The sequence below is a fragment of the Papio anubis genome, chromosome 13, assembly GCF_008728515.1.
Source record: "Papio anubis isolate 15944 chromosome 13, Panubis1.0, whole genome shotgun sequence".
NCBI lineage: Eukaryota > Metazoa > Chordata > Mammalia > Primates > Cercopithecidae > Papio > Papio anubis.
The window spans coordinates 4,765,101-4,783,012 of NC_044988.1; the positions used below are offsets into that span (position 1 = coordinate 4,765,101).

A 17,912-nucleotide genomic window follows, 5' to 3' on the forward strand; every position below is an offset into this window, starting at 1 on the left:
GCTGTGCCCTCATAACCCCCATTTCCCAGCAAGAAAGCCTAAGGTCAGGGAGTGGGAAGCTGCATGCCAGCGTGACCCGCAGTCAGGGGAACCCCGGACTCTGACGCTGTTACTAGGGGCGCAGTAGGCGCTGTGCTGGAGCAATCTGCGGTTCTCAGAGCAAACCCCGCCTGGGAAAAACCCAACGTGGGCGCCAGCGGCAACGCCCGCTCGCTTTCATGCAGTTTGCCTGGTGGCCAGGGAAAGGTCTGTTCTTGGCCTCATTTTGTGTATTAAAAGTGTCCGCGACGGAGTTTCAAAGCAAGATGCAGCGCAGGGTCCTCTGGGGCCATCGGCGTCGCGCCCCCTCCCTTGGGGGGTCCCGCGGGAGCGTCTGAGGCTGGAGAGGTTGGAGTCGCCCCGAACCGCTCGCTCTCAGCGGATGGCCTCTAGACCCGGTTCCGCCCTGAGTGGAGGCGGAGTCTGGGGCAGCCGCTGGCTGCGGGGCGGGCCGGGGACGGGCCGGGGGCGGGCCGGGGGCGGGTACGCAGCTGGAGCCTGAGGTTGAGGCTCGGGCGCGCTCAGGCCCGGATCCTGGCGGCCTGGGCGGCCGCACCATGGACTCGAGGACCGAGGAGTACGAGCTCAACGGCGGCCTGCCGCCGGGCACACCCGGCTCCCCGGACGCCTCGGTAAGACCTTCCTCCCACCGCTGCGTGATCTTGCCCGGCCCTGTCCTTTCCGGGTGCCGCGGCTCCCCGGGCACCTGTGGGCGCCCGGCCGAGTGCGCGCCGCGTTCGCACTGCAGAGTGGTGGGGGACGTCCCGCCCCAGGCCAAGTCCCTCCTGCCCCATCAGGCTCAGAACGATGCCCACGGGAGTTCCAGCCACCCCCGGCAAGTGGGCGGGATGTGGGGGCGTGGGGGCGCGGGGCGGGCTGGCGTCCCCAGCCCTACTGAGCAGCGCCCGCGTTTGGCTGCGCGGCGGAGCGGGCCTGGGCGCAGCTCCTCGGGCTAAGGACTGCCGGCGCCCGGCTTTCCCGACCTCCCCCGACTCCCGCGCGGCCCCCTCTAACTTCAGCCTCGCCGTGCCGGCTCCTCAGCGCACTTTGCCCGGGGGTGGGCGGAGAGGAGTCACAGCCTCCGGGCTCCAGACCAGCGACATGCAGACACTTACGTCACCCCACGCTGACTACACAATCTGATGCGTGCCTTGATGGGGGAACTTGGGGCCCGCTGTGGTCCCTATTCCACTTACCTGCCTTGAGAAATAGAAACGTCACACAACCTTCAGTGTATGTCCCCACAGGCCCTCCAGAGCTTGCCCTGTCCGGTCTAGTAGGACTGTGGGCAGGGGCAGGCCCTGGCAATGGTCTTGCTTCAGAATTCTTCATCCCAGGACTCAGAACTTACTGAGCACCTTGTGTTTGTTGCAAGGTCCTGGCATGGCCCTCTGATGACTTGTTTACTTTGGACATTCTTTCCTTTTCCAACCCCCCAGGGATGGGGGCAGGGAACAGCAGCCTGTGGGTTTTTCCAGGCCTCACCGTGGCGTGGACCAGACGGGGGCAAAGACGCTCTGCCCGCTTGCTGGTGAGCAGTCCTAGGCCGTGCTGTGGGGACAGGCCATGTTCAGGGAGGTGGGGCCTCATGAGCCCCGGGATAGGATGGCCCTGGGGCTGCATGGACACTTGTCGCCAGGTTAGAGATGAGGAAAACTGAGGGCTGAGAGGAGCTGTCGCACTGCAGGACTTGACTGGTGTGCAGGACCCCAGGGACCTGCCCCTACCCCAATGTGTGAGCACTTTGGAGCAATAGGCAGGGGGCTCCTCTGGCTGTGTGTCCCTGGGAAGTTGCTGCACCTCGCTGGGCCTTTTAGACATGGTCTTATAAAGACAGAACCGAGGCTCCCACCTGCCTTCAGGGAAGTGGGGAAAGCAAGTCAGGTAGTAAACAGGGCAGTGGCTTGGAAGCGCCTTGGAAAGGGAGGGATACTACTGCTCCCCCACCCTTGACCTTGCCTGGGCAGTGCCCTCCACTCAGAGCAGTCTCTGCTCACCTCTGCGGGCGGCAGGATGGGCTGTGCCTCCTGAGATGGGTGCATCTCAGGCCCAGAGGAGATTGGGTTGGATTTGTTCCCGGATCACTGTCTTGGCTCTGGGCACCAGAGGGAGGGAAACACAGCCCCGCCCCACCACGCCGCGGTTGGAGAGCAGCCCAACCCAGACAGGGCAGGAGAGGCCAAGGCAAAGCATGGGGTGCCCTAGGGGCTGGCGGCCCGTTGTGGGGGGCGGGGCATGGTGGTCAGGGAAGGCTTTCTGTGGAGGTGGGGACATTGGCGCTGAGCCCTGGAGGGTGGGGAAGATGGGTGGGCAGATCTGGCTCTCTGAGATGTGTGGAAGGGCATCTAGGCAGAGGGAACAGCAGGAGCAAAGGCTTGGAGGCTGGACCACAAAGCACATGAGGGCTGGGTAGGAGGTGGGGGAATGGGAAGCCAGGCCGATGAGAGGGGCCTTGCAGGCCTGATCACGGTCTGGTGTCCAGGGAGCTGTGGAAGGGCTATGAGCCAGTGTGAGGATGAGCACATTTCCCCTTGAAGGGTAAAAACTTCGAGGGCCACTCTACTCACCGAGCCTGGAGGCCCAGGACCACGCACCTGTTCCTCTTCCCACCCTCAAGACCTTGCTTCTCCGTTTCTTGGGCACATAATGTCAGCACTCTGTGCCTCAGTTTCTCATCTGTGAAATGGGCGTGATTGCAGTACCTGCCGCAGAGGGTGGTGAGGACTCAGTGGCTGATGTACATGAAGTGCTTAGAGCCAGGCCAGCACTCAGCGCCCTCATCCTTACTTCTGCCTGCCATGGAGACCCTCTCCCAGTGGTGAGCCCTGGCAGTGGTTTGGAGAGGGCAGTGCTTTGCCCAGCATGGGTCCCAAGGAGAGTCTCAGTTTCCTTTTCTGTAAAATGGGGCACAACTGCTCACCTCCCAGGGTGGCCGAGGCTCAGGGAGGAGCCGCACGTGGAACTCCGGCCTGGGTGGGCTCTGTTGGGCCACGGCCGTAGGAAGCTCTCAAGTCTCCCCTGCCCCATGTGTCCTGTGCCCCTGTGGCCCTTCATGTGAGGGCCCCCATCAGTGTCCAGGGATTGAGCTCGCTGTGGCTGTCAGCAGAAGGAACAGTAAACAACAATTTCAATGTGAAAATGGCCTGAATCTGTTATCCCCAGGGCGTCTCAAGGCAGGGAGGTGGTGCGGATAGGGTTGGGACACGGCCATCTGGTGCCAGCCACACCTTCCTGACCCTCACAGCCCGCACGTTGAAGGTTCCTGGGGCCACATCTGGGCCGAGAGGCATGGTCTTCGGACGCAGGTAGCTGTGCCCGGTACACCTGCCGTCTGGGCCGTGCATGGCCTCAGCTGCCCAGGGGGAGGTTTGCTCTTTTTCGCATTTCTGCTTTCCTGGCAGATCCTGAGGCTGGCAGGGTCTGGGCCAAGTTCTGAAAGGCAACCCTATGGTCTCAGGGCCACTCCTGGTCAGTGCTGAGTCCACAGGAAGTGGGTCTGCTTGGCCCAGCTGCGGTGGGGACCCCGCCTCCCAGCACTTCCTGCTCTCTTGCTGGGGATTTCCTGCCAGGAACACAGACGTGGAGCTGGGAGACCCTCTCGGGGCCTGCTTCCTGGGCTGGCCAGTAGGAGACGGTGCAGGGCTCCAGTGCCAGTCCCCGCCTGTCTGTGTGGCATCTGGGGAATGGGCACAGCAGCTCATGCCCCTACTGGTGGGTCAGACAAGGGATGTCGGAGGCCCCAGGCAGGTCCTAGCATATGGTAGGGGAGAAGAGGGGTTGCCTGATTCTCAGGTCCCCCCACCGTCTGCCAATGCCTGCTGAGTCCAAGGTTAGGGCCGGTGAGCAGGACAGGCTGCGAGCAGCCAAGGTGTAGACTAGGACCCCCAGGCACCCAGGGCAGGCACCTCATCCACTGGGTCCTGCTCAGCACAGGAGAGCCTGTGCCCCAGGCTGTCCTTTCTTTGCCGTGTGACTGTTATGTGAGCCTGTTCAGCTGCTTTTGAGTCAGTGGAGTTGGTTGGGGAGGCAGAGTCTTTCAAAACAGTGAGAGCCAGGCATCAAGGAAGAACAGCCCTGCCACCTACTGCCATGTGCTCCACCAGCTACGGGGCCTCTGAGGCCATCCCATTCAGTCGCCTCCACATCCTTGTCTACCCATTTTACAGATGAGGAAACTGAGGCATAGAGTGGTCAGTGTTGAGGCAGGACTGGGGAGGTAAAGGAGGTGCTGTGGCAGCTTCCAGCCCTGCTTCTCACAGGCCCTTGGAAGGGGTGGATGATATGCATCACCACATTTGTGGACCCACAGCCCCTGACCCTGTCTCTGCCCATCCAAGCCCTGGGTGAGCCGGAGCACCCATTATGCTATGGCCAGAGCCAGGCCCGTGGATGCAGCAAGCCTGGTTCATATCCCACTTCTGTGCCAACCCCTCCTGCCTGAGCGGAGGATGCTCACTGCAGTGGCCCTGGGACCCACCGTGCGGCCCAGCCCCAACATGTGCAGCCTGCAGTGGGGAGGCTGACTGTCCACAGAAGGTTGCACGAAGAGCCAGCCACGCCCCTGCCCAGAGCTGACCTCCTCACCAAGCCTCCTTCCTAACTTTCAGAGGAGAAATATCTGGCCTGGCCCCAGGCCCCGGGTGCTGCTGAGGTTCTGGGAAAGTCCCGCTGGCCCTGGGAATATATTAACCAGGGTGTTTATTCCCTGCCCTGTCCAAGCCATGGGCACAGGTCTCGGCAGGGCTCAGCTCCTGGCAGCTCCTGCTGGCCGGTCAGGACCACAGGGCTCCCTCACGTGTGGTAGCTGGGTCCCCCGGCCACCCTAAGGCCCATCCCAACATAGAGGCAAGTGCCCAGGACTGGGGGAGAGTGGGGTCGTCCTCCCTGGGACCTCCCTGTGCGGTGGTCAGCTCCAGGGCTCCAAGGCCCAGAGCACTGAGGTTAGGGACAGGGAAGCAGACCGGCCCTGCCGCCCTCCCCTCCACATGATGCTCCCAATGTGGCCTGCTGCCCGCGGTGGTTGCCAGCTACGCTGTATCCTGGGGCAGCCCTATGCTTTGGGACACACAGTCCTGGGAGGTGGCTCTGGGCAAACCTCCTCCGAGCTGCAGTCTGCTGGTCTGTAGAATGGAGAGGAACACAGCCTCTCCCTTGGTGAGTGGGAGCTTCCCAGGTGCAACCCTAGATACACTGAGTGGGAGACTGAGGCCAATGCAGGGGGAGCTTGTGTCAGGGCCATGGGCTGGGCTGTGGTGAGCCAGGGCTTGACCTGCATGCAGAAGCTTCCTTAGCTGCAGGTTGGACAGGAAGCAGATGGCCGGATGGGCTGGAAGTGCCCTTCACCAGCATGGGTGTGTGGTCAGGGCATTTGCTGGCCACTCAGGGCTTGGAGGCCATCCCGGGGGCATCTGCTCCACAGCCTCGTGGTACACCTGGGAGACTGAGGCACAAAGTGGGGCTAGTTGTCCTGAAGTTACACAGCTGGAGCCTGAAGCAGGGAGCCCCTGAGAGCTCAGCCCCTAAGGGGACAATGGCGTCAGCTACCAGAGCTTCTGAGACCCGGTGTCTGGGTTCAAATCCTAACCAAGCCCTCACTTGCTGTGTGGCTTTGGGTAAGGAACCACCTTTGCTGGGCCTCAGTTTACCCACCTTAAGTGGGCATGAGGACAGCAGGGGCACAGGCTCCCCGTGGCTGGGGGTGCTGAGAGCTGAGGCTTCGGGAACTGGGGGCTCTGTGCGGACGGCCCTTTTTAATGGCTCTGAGTGTTCCTCGTGACAGCATGGCTATGAAATATTTAAACGGCTCTGCAGAGCTCAGAAAAAAGGGAATTCTTCCTCCCGCCCAGAGGCCAACACAGTTAGCCTGGGCATGTGTGTCTGTTTATGTATGTGTGTGTGTAGTTTGTGTCTATATGTGCATGTGTATTTGTGTGTGCTGTATTGTGTGCACCTGTGTGTCTCACGTGTCTATGTGTGTCTTTCTGGGGGTTGTGTGTTTCTGTGCCTGTGTGACTAGGAACAGGCACATATTTGTGTAGATGCCCCTGGAAGGTGGAAATCCTCACAAGGTCTATACTTGGCCGCCTTCTCCCAGCACAAGTCCTGGGATGGAGACCCGGATGAGCATTAGGGTGGCCTTGAAAGAAGGCACTTTGGCACTTGAGGTTTGTGAAACAGGAGCACATGCCCACTGTGGCCAGCAGCCCCCTCGACACTGCACCTCACAGAGCACACGTGTGATGGGGTGTGACCCGCTGGACGGCTTCGCAAGAGCAGAGCTGGACACCAACTCAGTGCCAGGCACAGGCCTTTACGTCTGGGCCGTCCTCACCCAGACCCTGGGCAGCCTGGAAGGAAGCCCCTAAGTGGATAATGGTGGGTCAGGGACACACAGTCCTGGGAGGTGGCTCTGGGCAAACCTCCTCCGAGCTGCAATCTGCTGGTCTGTAGAATGGGAGAGGAGCACAGCCTCCCAGTCGGCGTGTGCCCTGCCTGTGCTGGGGCCTGGGGGAATCCCAGGGAGTGCAGCGTCAGGCCCAGGGTGGGAGAGGCGAAGTACAGACCCCATAGTGGCTTCGGGATATGCATGGAGTGACCCAAGAGCACACCAGGGCCCCAGGGACAGGGCTGCTGGCCGGCCCAGGTAAAGGCGGCTGTCCCTGTGCACACCCGTGTCCACGTGAACTTGCTACTTAGAGAGCGGCTGATGCTGAAGGCAGGTTGTTGGAATGCCCAGGCCCAGGTGTAAGCAGCAGAGCCCGCCGGTGTCCCCTGACGCCCACTGTCTCTTCCTCCTGGGCACATAATTTTAGATGAAACTGAAAACGCACAGCACGAAAGCAAGGCCCCTGCCCTCTGCTGGCTCTGTGTTGGCTGCCTCATGTATTTTTCACTGTGCATGCTTCCAGCCTGCAGAAAGTCAAGGCCTGGATGGATGCCCGTGTCCGCCCCTCCCTGTGGCCCTGCGGCACCCCGGCCTCCCGGCCTGCATCTTTCATGAGTCTAGAAACAGTATCTCCCAGAGCAGGCCCCAGGAGGTCCACTGCCAGCAGTGGGTTCTCACAGCTGCCTCCAAGCAGGTGACCAGTCCTGGGAGGCTGTGGTCCAGGGCCTGGCAGCTCAGGGGCGCCTGCGGACAAAGGGCTGGGCCAAGGGGCTGGCAGGTTTGTCCTGAGTGACTGAAGAGGGGCCCCACCAGGGCAGCTTAAGAGGGGCAGACTCTTGCTCCAGAGAAAGAGGAAGTTGGATACTTCGGGCTGCCTTGGAACGAAGGGCCAGCGCTAGACAGGACCTTCCTGTGGCAGGAGAGAGGGCCATGTCCTGCCAGGGGAAGTCCTGGGAGGCTTCCTGGAAGCAGTGGCCTCTGTGTGGGGCCTTGGAGCTTGAGAGTATCTGGCAACAGGGAAAGGCACTGGGGGCTCCAAGAGAACTGTAGGGAGCCCCTCCCAGATGGGCCCCTAAGGCAGAGAGGATTCCATCAGAACTCGCATTTCCATTTGATTACTCTGAGAAGTAATGTGGAAGCTAAGCTCCACTGTATGTCGTATGCCAAGGCATCTGTTGAGCCTCTGCTGTGTGGGGGCCCGGCTCTGGGTGGCCCACCTCAGTGAGGGCTTGCTGCTAATGGCCAGATAGTTCTGCAAGGCCTGTGCTGAGGCCTGGAGGCTGAGTGGCCTGTCGGGCCCCAAGTCTGGGAGGTTGGGAGGTGGCAGGGGCGATCTCAGCCCTTAGGTCCGGCCCAGGAAGACTCGTTTCTTGCCTGGGCCAGTGTGCACAGATCTGTCCACCCACACGTCACTTCCTTTCCTGACATCAGGAGCTCAGACTCTGAGGCGGGGGGAGAGGAGGCCAAGGGCACAGACGGGTAGGGGCAGGCAGGGAGAAGCAGCCGCGCCTATGGCAGGAGGGCAAGGATCGGGCAACGCTTTCCAGTGGAAAACCAGAGTGCATGTACTAGGGTTGCTATGTCATTTCCGTTCTCTCCAGGACTGTATTCCTAGGGGAGGTTTTATAAAGACCGAGCACATTCTCGCAGCCTCTCCTTAGGGTAATAAGCACTTCTGACTGAGCACTTACTGGGGTGGGGGCAAGGGTAGCCCTCACCTGCAGGGCCCAGCAACCCCCAGAGCCCAACTCAGGCACAGCCCTTGCCCCTCCCCCACCCTCCTTGCTGACCATCCCCCTCCCCGCAGCCGGCCCGCTGGGGCTGGAGGCACGGGCCCATCAATGTGAACCATTATGCCAACAAGAAGAGCGCAGCTGAGAGCATGCTGGACATCGCGCTGCTGATGGCCAACGCGTCCCAGCTGAAGGCCGTCGTGGAACAGGGCCCCAGCTTCGCCTTCTACGTGCCCCTGGTGGTCCTCATCTCCATCTCCCTCGCGCTGCAGATTGGCGTGGGGGTGCTGCTCATCTTCCTCGGTAGGTCCCTGGGTGGGGCAGCCGGGCCACCTGCTCGCCTTGCTGGCATCTGCTCGCACCCCCGGGACAGGTGCCCACCACCTTGCACACTTGGCTCTCAAGGCACTGCCGAGTCCCTGGCCCTCATCACCCAGACACGCAGTCCAGGAAGTGGTACCCCACCCCCCACGCCCTCCACTTTGGTTTTTGTTTCGTTTTGTTTTGTGTTTTGAAACAGTCAGCCAGGCTGGAATGCAGCAGCACAGTCTCGGCTCACTGCAAACTCCATCTCCTGGGCTCAAGTGATCCTCCCACCTCAGCCCCCAAAGTAACTGGGATTACAGGCGCTCACCACCATGCCCGGCTAATTTTTGTATTTTTTGTAGAGATGAGGTTACGCCATGTTGCCCGGTTGAATTTTTGAGCTCAAGTGATCCAACAGCCTCAGTCTCCCAAAATACTGGGATTACAGGCGTGAGTCACCTCGCTTGGCCTTGCTTTGTTTTTGAAACCGGGTCTTTCTCTGTCTTGATCATGGCTCACTGTAGTCTCAACCTCCCAGGCTCAAGTGAGCCTTCTGCCTCAGCCTCCCAGGTAGCCTGGACCACAGCTATGTGCCACCATGCCGGCTAAATTTTTTTGTTTTTGTTAGACACGGGGTCTTGCTATGCTGCCCAGGCTGGTCTCAAACTCCTGGGCTCATGTGATCCTTCTGTCTCAGCCTCCCAAAGTGCTGGGATTACAGGTATGAACCACCGTGCCTGGCCCCACCCTGCATTTTGAAAGAGCACAGAGTGGGGTCAGGGCCTGGCCTGTGGGCATTAGGGCAGGTGTTTCACTGGGTTCTTGTTGACTCATGCCATGAGATAGCCTCAGCCATGCCAGTCCTCACCTTCTGGGCCCAGGGTCCTCCTCATGACTGCATGACCTTGGGCAAGTGGCTGAACCTCCCAGGCCTCACCTATAAAACAGGCATCATAATAGAACTACAGTTTGTGGCAGGAATCACTAGATTAAGGCCCGCAAAGGGCTCAGTGCATTTGCCCAAACCTGGCCTTTGGTTGACGTCCATAGCTTCAATTCCTATAAGGAAAGTGCGGGGGCTACAGAAGGTGGGGTCGTAGACTGAGGGGCTGCCCAAGCCAGGGGTGCTGTTGTCAGTGTTTCAGCAAAACGTGTATTTTTCTCTGGGCGACAAAACTCATCGTAAATGCGATTGAGGGCCCTGTAATGTCCCAGGACAGCTTGACCACTGGGGTGGGTCCCCTTGCACTGTCCCAGGCTGGGGTGCTGCATCTGGGCTGCCCTTGGCACCATCCACTCCCCTCTCGCCCACAGTCAAGTACGACCTTAACAACCCGGCCAAGCACGCCAAGCTGGACTTCCTCAACAACCTGGCCACGGGCCTGGTGTTCATCATCGTGGTAGTCAACATCTTCATCACGGCCTTCGGGGTCCAGAAGCCCTTGATGGACATGGCGCCCCAGCAGTAGGGCACCCAGGTGAGCCGGGAGATGGGGCGCGAGGCCTGCAGTCCTGGGGTTGCTCACTGTCGGAGGCTCTCGCAGTGTGGCGAGTCCCTGGCTGGCCAGCCTTGGACACCTTCCTACGCTATGGGCATCCTTGTCCACACCTACAAGGCCAATGCCTGGCCACTGTCTTGAGGCCAGCCTTGCCACTGGTGCTGGCCACCTGGGGTCCTGTGGTCACAATGTTTAGATGTAATGTGTGTAAGAGCCACCATTTGAACATCCTGGAGAACTCACTTAAACATAAGATTTCTATGTATTCAGAACATCTGTCTGAAAAAAAAAAAAAAGATTTCTGGGTCAGGTGCTGTGGCTTACACCTATAATCCCAGCATTTTGGGAGGCTGAGGCGGGCAGATCACTTGAGGTCAGGAGTTCGAGACCAGCCTTGCCAACAGGGTGAAACCCCGTCTCTACTAAAAATACAAAAAATAGCCGGGTGTGGTGGCACATCCCTGTAGTCCCAGCTACTCAGGAAGCTGAGGCAGGGGAATCGCTTGAACCCAGAAGGCAGAGGTTGCAGTGAGCTAAGATTGTACTCCTGCACTCCAGCCTGAGCGACAGTGAGATTCTTTCCAAAAAACACCCAAAACCCAGAGATTTCTGGCTTCTCTTGGTAAGTCAGGGGCTCTGCACCCCTTATCAGCTCCACTTAGCAGGTGAAGCTTCCTCCCAGCCCTCATCTGAGAAAAAGGGGCCCTGGTATGACCGCCTGCCTGACCCCACTGTGCCAGTCTAACCAGGACGGTGGGATTCAGGATCTTGTCACATGAGCCCCTGTGACTCTTCAAGTCTGCCCCGTGCCGGACCTCACAGAGTCTGTTAGCTGCCTGCCCTAGGCTGGAGCCTGGTTGTGTGCGGGATGCAGACGGACGCTGTCCCCACAGGACGAGGCTGTCCCCACAGGACAAGGTACCCAGTGTAGGAAGACTTCCCACACCACACACAGCCTCTCCCTGTGTCCTCGCTCAGAGGGGGTGAGCGTCTGCCCAGTGACACAGCCTAGGAGCAGGATCCACAGGAAGGCCTAGGACACAGCCATGGTCAGGGCCACATGGTGCACACACTACAGTCCATGCAGCCAGGCCAGGGCCACACACCACAGTCCCTGCAACCTCGGGCCTAGGGGTCACCCCTCCGGTTTGTAGCAGAGGTGGAGGTGAGTTGCCAAGGGAGGGGTGGGCACTCCTGGCAGGTGGCCATCTCTCCACCAGTGGTGGCCCACGGCAGAGTAGACAGGAGCAGTGTGCTTGGGACAGAGCACCTGTGTGTCAAGGATATATAAAAATTTCCCCAGGCCGGGTGCGGTGGCTCACACCTGGAATCCCAGCACTTTGGGAGACTGAGGAGAGCAGATCACTTGAGGTCAGGAGCTTGAGACCAGCCTGACCAACATGGAGAAAACCCATCTCTACTAAAAATACAAAATTAGCCGGGCGTGATGGCGCCTGCCTGTCATCCCAGCTACTCTGGAGGATGAGGCAGGAGAATCCCTCGACCCTGGGAGGTGGAGGTTGCGGTGAGCCAAGATCGCGCCATTGCACTCCAGCCCGGGAAACAATGCAAAACTCTGTCTCGGGAAAAAAAAAAAAAAAAATTCCCCAAGAGGGCGTAGTGGAGGAAGAGGTGGGGTGCTGGGGCCAGCAGCTGGGTTGGGAACGCCCCGCATCCACCCGGCCTCGCCCCTCCCCACACAGGGGCCAGCTAGGAGTGGCTGCAGCTCGTGGTGACCGATGCTCCCCTACCACACCCATGGCCATTCCCCCAGTGGGGTCACACCAGCCCCAGTGTCCCGGCCGTGGAGCCTGAAGTCACCTTTCTGAAAGGGCGCGGATGTGAGCGACCCCAGTGGGGTCCGAGTCACTGTTCAGATGCTGCCTCCAGTTTGTATTTGTCCCCTTCCAGAACACCTAGATGTCAGCTGTTCCCTGGCTTGGGGCATATGGCCAGGCCATTTATTAACCACCTGCTGTGTGTGCTGAATGCAGTCCCTAACTCTCCCAAACATCAGTTATCTGCCTGCCGGGAAGAGGGTGCTGGGCCTGTGGGCCAGGTGGGGACCCAGCAGTGGACCTTAGGGCTGTCCTCAGAGGCTCGGAGGCCAAAGCTGCTGTGTGTCCTGCCTGGAGCAGCCAGAGAGGTCTCAGGCTTCGTGGGTGGCTATGGTTACAGCTGCCCAGCCCCAGCCCCCCATGGTGGGCCAGGCCTTTAAGTCCTGGCAGTAACCCGGCCATGCTATATTCATTCCATTTTCAGAGGGGAAACTGAGGCATGGGGTACTTTGACACCTCTCATGTCAGAATCAGTCTCTTCTCCTTCCTGAGTTCGGGTGTCCAAATGGCGCCGACACTTGGGGCTGGTCACAGCCTGGCTCAGAGCTTCTCTTCTCCCTCCTTCCAGTGGGCCTCCTAACACCCTCACTTCCCTGAGCAGACCCTCTCCTCTCCTCCCTTCCCAGGCTCCTCTCCTCTTTGAGGCTGAGCCTCTTCCTTTGGGCCGGACTCTCACTCTCTCCCCTCCTTCAGGCCCCAGACCCTCTCCTCTCTCTCCTTCCAGGCCCAGACCCTCTCCTCTCTCTCTCCTTCCAGGCCCAGACCCTCTCCTCTCCCTCCTTCCCAGGCCCAGACCCTCTCCTCTCCACTCAGCCTTCAGGCTCAGAGCCTCTCTACTGTCTCCTTCGGGCCCAGACCCTCTCCTCTCCCTCCTTCCAGGCCCCCAGACCCTCTCATGTTCTTCCATTCCTGTCTCCTTCCGCCTCTCTCCTTCCAGGCTCCATTTTCTCCTCTCCCTTCCCGGCTCAGGCCCTCTCCTTCTGTCCAGACCCTCCTCTCCCTCCTTCCCAGGCTCAGACCCTCTCCTCTCCCTCCTTCCCAGGCTCCTCTCCCTCCTTCCAGGCCCCAGACCTCTTCTCCTTTGAGGCCAGACCCTCTCCTCTCCCTCCTTTGGGCCCAGACCCTCTCCTCTCTCTCCTTGGGCTGAACTCTTCTCTCCCTCCTTCCAGGCCAGACCCTCTTCTCTCCCTCCTTCAGGCCCCAGACCTCTCCTCTCTCCTTCCAGGCCCAGACCCTCTCCTCTCTCTCCTTCCAGGCCCAGACCCTCTCCTCTCCCTCCTTCCCAGGCCCCAGACCCTCTCCTCCCTCCTTCCGGGCTCAGGCCTCTCTTCTGTCTCCTTCAGGCCCCAGACCCTCTCCTCTCCTCCTTCCAATTTGGACCTCTCCTCTGTCTCCTTCCAGGCTCAGACCCTCTCCTCTGTCTCCTTTAGAACAAGACCTCTCTCTCTCTCTTTGGGCCTCCTCCCAGGCTCCAGACCCTCCTTCCCTCTCCTCTCCCTCCTTCCCAGGCTCAGACCCTCTCCTCTCTCTCCTTCCAGGCCCAGACCCTCTCCTCTGTCTCCTTCCAGGCTCAGAGCCTCTCCTCTCCCTCCTTCCAGGCCCAGACCCTCTCCTCTCCCTCCTTCCAGGCTCAGACCCTCTCCTCTCCCTCCTTCCCAGGCCCAGACCCTCTCCTCTCTCTCCTTCCAGGCTCAGAGCCTCTCCTCTCTCTCCTTTCCAGGACCTTGGATGCTGCCTGCCTTGCAACTCAGCTGCCCGACCCCAGGAGCTGCCGTACCTGTGAGGTGTCCACCTCCCTGCACGTGGCACTCCCCAGACTGCCAGAGCCCAGGCTGGCCTCATCTTCACCATGTCCCCGGACCAGCCCTTGCTCTGACTGCGACCAAGCGCCATGCAGGAGGCCACTCTTGTCTCTCGGCGGCTGTTCCCAGGAGGCAGCTCCCTCCTGGCACATGGGGCTGGCCACAATAGCCCAGAGGGTCAGAACTGGATAGCCACAGAGACCTGTGCCCAGAGAGGGGTCTCAACCCACCCAAGGACACACAGCAGGTCCGTGGATGGGCTGGAAGAGGGACCAGGGCCAGCCTCTGTCTTAGGACATTCCAGAAAGACAAGGAGATGTCTCTCCCTCTCGCGAAGCACCAGCGTCCCCACCTTGCGTGGGCCCTGTCCGGGTTGCCATGGTGACCCCAGCCTCTATCCAATTCCTAACCCAGGGACCCTGCACAGCCAGAACTGCCTTTGGCCCTACTAATGGTCACTGGCTCTGGTCTCAAGTGCCTGGGCTTGGTGGCCATCAAGAGGGAGCCAGCCAGGCCTGTGAGGGCCATAGACCCTGTATATACCCTGCACCAGCAGTGACCAGGCAGAGCCCAGCCCCCTCCACGGGGGTCCCAGCGCCCACTTTTCTAATCATGAATGACCAATAAAGCCCATGCTCTTTGTCAGGCTCCATGTGCCATCTCCCTGTTCCCAGGGCTGGACCGGCCTTGACCTCCCCGTCCGCTCTTCAGCTATCCTGCAGGGGCGTCAGGAGCACATGGTTCTGGCCAGGGCCGCCTTCTCCAGAATCTTGGCTTGGGGAGCTCTTTGGCTCCTGACATCTCCCGGGGTGAGGTTTGGAGGCACGGAGGTGGAAGTCTGAGGTCACTGGCATCAGCAGCCCCTGGTGACTTCTGACCCAGGCAGGGTCAGGTGTGGAGCAGCGGCGTGTTGCCCCTCACACGTTTCCAGCACTGTTTCCTGCCCGCCTGCTGACAGGCCTTGAGGTCCTGCCCCCGCGTCTCTCTGCCAAGTTTGAAGTTGCTGCTTCCCCACAGTGGTGTCCAGTGATGCCTGTGGTCAGCGGGGACATTCTCTGGGTAGAGGGGAGCTGGGAGCCATGCCGGGACCAGGCCCTGCACTCTCAGGGCCCACCTGCCCCACAGGACCCCTCACCCAGTGGAAATCTGGCTCCCGGGCCACCAGTGTCTGACGCTTCACTCTCTTCTCCTTGGTCCCCCGTCCTTCCCCAACCCCCCACTACCCATTCTGTTCTCCCCACCGGCCCTCCCAGCCCCAGCCCCTCATCTCCCGGGACGCGGAGCATCTGGTGGCCTGAGGTGGGAGTAGGGCCAGTCTGCCCCATTCTCCATCCCACACTGCCTCTGTGTCCCCGCTGTGGTACCTGAGCATCTCCTGCCAGCCTCTGCCCTTTCCTCCTCCAAGCAGCCTTCCAGGGGCACAGGGGAGGGGCGAGGCCTCCAGCACTGCCAAGGCCCCCACTTCCTTCCTCATCGCTTTTCTTCTGTCCCCATCTGGGCTGGGCCCCATGACTTGGGGTGACTCCAGCTCCCGGTTCCTCGGATGGATGAGCGGCCCCCACCCTGCAGTCCTGTGTCTGGGCTGACATCGGGTCTGCACAGCCCCATTGCTGAAGTGACGGAAAGCAGCAGCACTCCTGAGTGAAGGGGTCTAACCTGGGCTCTGCTCGAAAGCACTCCCGGGGAACACAGCAGCAACTCCTGAGTAGGTGGACTGTGTGGATGCCGAGAAGCTGAGCTCGTGGCACTGCTCTCTCCCCTTTCGTGTTTGTCCCATAGAGGGTGTGAAAAGCAGTTGATACGGGAATGGGTTCTGAGACGTGCTGAGTGGAAAAGGAAGCTGCGAAGGTATATGGTGGGTGCGAAACGTGTCCTGAGAGGAGGCGATGTGGCGTTGGCCACAGGTTGCGTGGCCAGGGCTGACTCAGATGCATGCCGCCCAGCACTCGGTCCCTGCTTTGGCCGTGGCCTGCAGTGTGGGCTGGCTGGCGGTCCGGCAGGAGAGAAGGCCCCCTGTGTGCCTGGCCTCACACACAAGCAGCCGGATGTTGGCCAACACATGTCTTAGCTCCTCCTTTGGCCAGGAAAGGAAGTTCACCAGGACCAAGGGGGAGGGACGAACCCAGATGGCTGTGCTGGGCCCTGGGCCATCCCCAGTTGGATATGTGCACCCTGACCCCCTGCGGTCCCCATGCCAAGGTGGCCTCACCTACTCAGACACCCATGCTGGCTGCCCCCAACCTCCCCGCCCACCAACTCCCAGGCTCATTCACCAACCACTCCACCAGCTCTGACCCTGATGTCTGGGGTTCCCATCTCAGTCCTCAGCCTGTGCTGCTGTCCCCTGAAGAGCATCCTTCCAGGCCCCCATCGGCTGGCCGGGGCTTAGCTCTAAGGTTGCTCCGGAGGCCTTCCTGACCAGTCTGATGCCGCCCCTCCCTGATCACTGTCTTGGCCCCATTGCAGTTTATGCTTTGGTGCCTTGGGCTAGAGTCACTGTCCATGTTGCCAGAGACAGTGCAGCCAGGTGGACTCTCCTCCTGGAGCTGGTGTCTGAGTCCAGCCCAAGTCCAGGGCGGGCACTCCAAGAATGAGTGTTCTACCTGCTGGGTCTCCTAAGGGCCAAGGGGCTCTGCAGGAGCCGGGGGCAGGGCTTGGCACCCGCATCCCTGTCTGTGCTTCTCCTACTTAAGGATCCTTGGTCTGACCTGGCTCTCCTACCAGATGCCACCACCTACCTGCAGCTTGTGTCCTCAGCACTGTCCAGCATATAGTAGGTGCTCAGTAAATGTCTGGGGCAGAACCCACTCACCTGCCTGTCTGTGCTAGGCCCTGTGCACCTGTCACAGCAGCCAAGGGACAGACAAAAAACAGGCCCAGGAGCTGCTGAGAGCCAAGCTAGCTTCTGGGAGGGTTTGATAGCCCCTATGGGATCCTAGGACCTGATGTATCCACTCCAGCCTGTCCTGCCCGTGGATTCATCTCTGCTCTCATGGGGGACCTGGAAAGTCAACAAGATGTACCCACCAAGTTGGGTGGTGGGGGGGACAAGGAGGGACACACAGGGAGCTCAGGAGGGATGGGCAGGGAGGTCAGTAGGTGACCTGGGATGATGGCGAGGGGCCATGTGGAAGTCTGGGAAGAAGGTTTGAGGACAAGGAAGCCTGTGCACAAGTCCTGTGAGCTGGGCTGTTGCTGGGGAAGCAGTGACGTGTGGGAGCAGGTAGGGGCAGTCACATACAGCTGGAGATGACCAACCGGGCAGAGTGCGATGGGAGGCTCTCCTAACCTCTTTCCTATAACAGAGAGATTATTAGATAGATAGATGGTAGATACATGGATGGACGGATGGATGGATGGACGGACAGATGGATGGATGGATGATGGATGGATGATGGATGGATGGTCAGATAGATTAGATAGATAGATAATAGATAGATGATGGATAGATAGATTAGATAGATGATTAGAAAGAGATGATTGCTAGAAGCTGTTGTATTAATTTGATGGAAAAGATGAAAAGATTGACTGATAGATGGATGATAGATGAGAATAGATGACATTGGATAGTTTGATAGATGATGGATAGACGATAGATACGTAGGCAGGCATAGATCTCAGTGGCTTGTTGCAAGGTGAAGAGGTACCACTGTGCCAGCCTGAAGCCCAGCCTCGGCCGCTCACTCCCTTATAGGGATCCCTCGCTCGGGTCTCTTCATGGCTTGGGTGCCTGTGCATGTCCTTGACACTGCTTATTCCTGCCCACCTAAAAGCACTGGAAGTGTCTTCTAAGTCTTGTTGGATCTACAGGCTCCCTCTCCCAGGGCAGTGCTTCCTGTCTGGTTCACCGTTGAAGGACCTGGCCCATTCATTCCACATGTGCAGAGGAAGGACAAGGGCAGCTCAGGCCAGATGAGTGGGGAGGCAACTGGGCCTCCATGCAAGGTGCTGGGCCCAGGCCTGGTAGGGCCAGGCAGGGAGGAGCACCTGATCCGTGTGTACTGAGGAGCTGGCCATTGTGACAGAACCCACGTCACACCCTATGTCCAGCCCTCCCCTCCATTTCCTAGGGACCTCCACTTCCACCTGTGTTCAATCAGAGTGGAGTGCCTGGTTCTTCACTGCATTATTCTTTTTTTTTTTTTTTTGTACTGCATTATTCTTAACAATCAGAGGACTGGGCCCGGCACAGTGGCTCATGCCTGTAATCCCAGCACTTTGGGATGCCCAGACAGGTGGATCACCTGAGCTCAGGAGTTCATGACCAGCCTGGACAACATGGCAAAACCCTGTTTCTACTAAAAATACAA

General features: G+C 59.7%; 1 protein-coding gene and 1 long non-coding RNA gene across 3 annotated transcripts; one reads left to right on the plus strand and one right to left on the minus strand.

Annotated features, from left to right (window-relative positions):
- The first annotated feature begins 215 nt into the window (after positions 1-215).
- Positions 216-14,252, plus strand: NINJ1 (ninjurin 1). 2 transcript variants are annotated; one of them, XM_003911991.5, is made up of 4 exons: positions 216-671; positions 8,232-8,460; positions 9,778-9,941; positions 13,521-14,252. In XM_003911991.5, the coding sequence occupies exons 1-3, from the start codon at positions 597-599 to the stop codon at positions 9,930-9,932; spliced, it is 459 nt and encodes a 152-aa protein (XP_003912040.3). In that variant the 5' UTR covers positions 216-596; the 3' UTR covers positions 9,933-9,941; positions 13,521-14,252. The 2 variants fall into 2 exon arrangements, with proteins under 2 accessions (XP_003912040.3, XP_031509899.1); XM_031654039.1 differs by lacking the exon at positions 9,778-9,941 and having other exon boundaries at positions 13,521-14,249.
- LOC116269985 lies at positions 13,863-17,880 on the minus strand. The gene is made up of 2 exons (XR_004177787.1): positions 14,967-17,880; positions 13,863-14,635 (listed from the first exon to the last, which is right to left on the minus strand). It is a non-coding gene; the product is annotated as an uncharacterized LOC116269985 (long non-coding RNA).
- Positions 17,881-17,912: the final 32 nt, after the last annotated feature.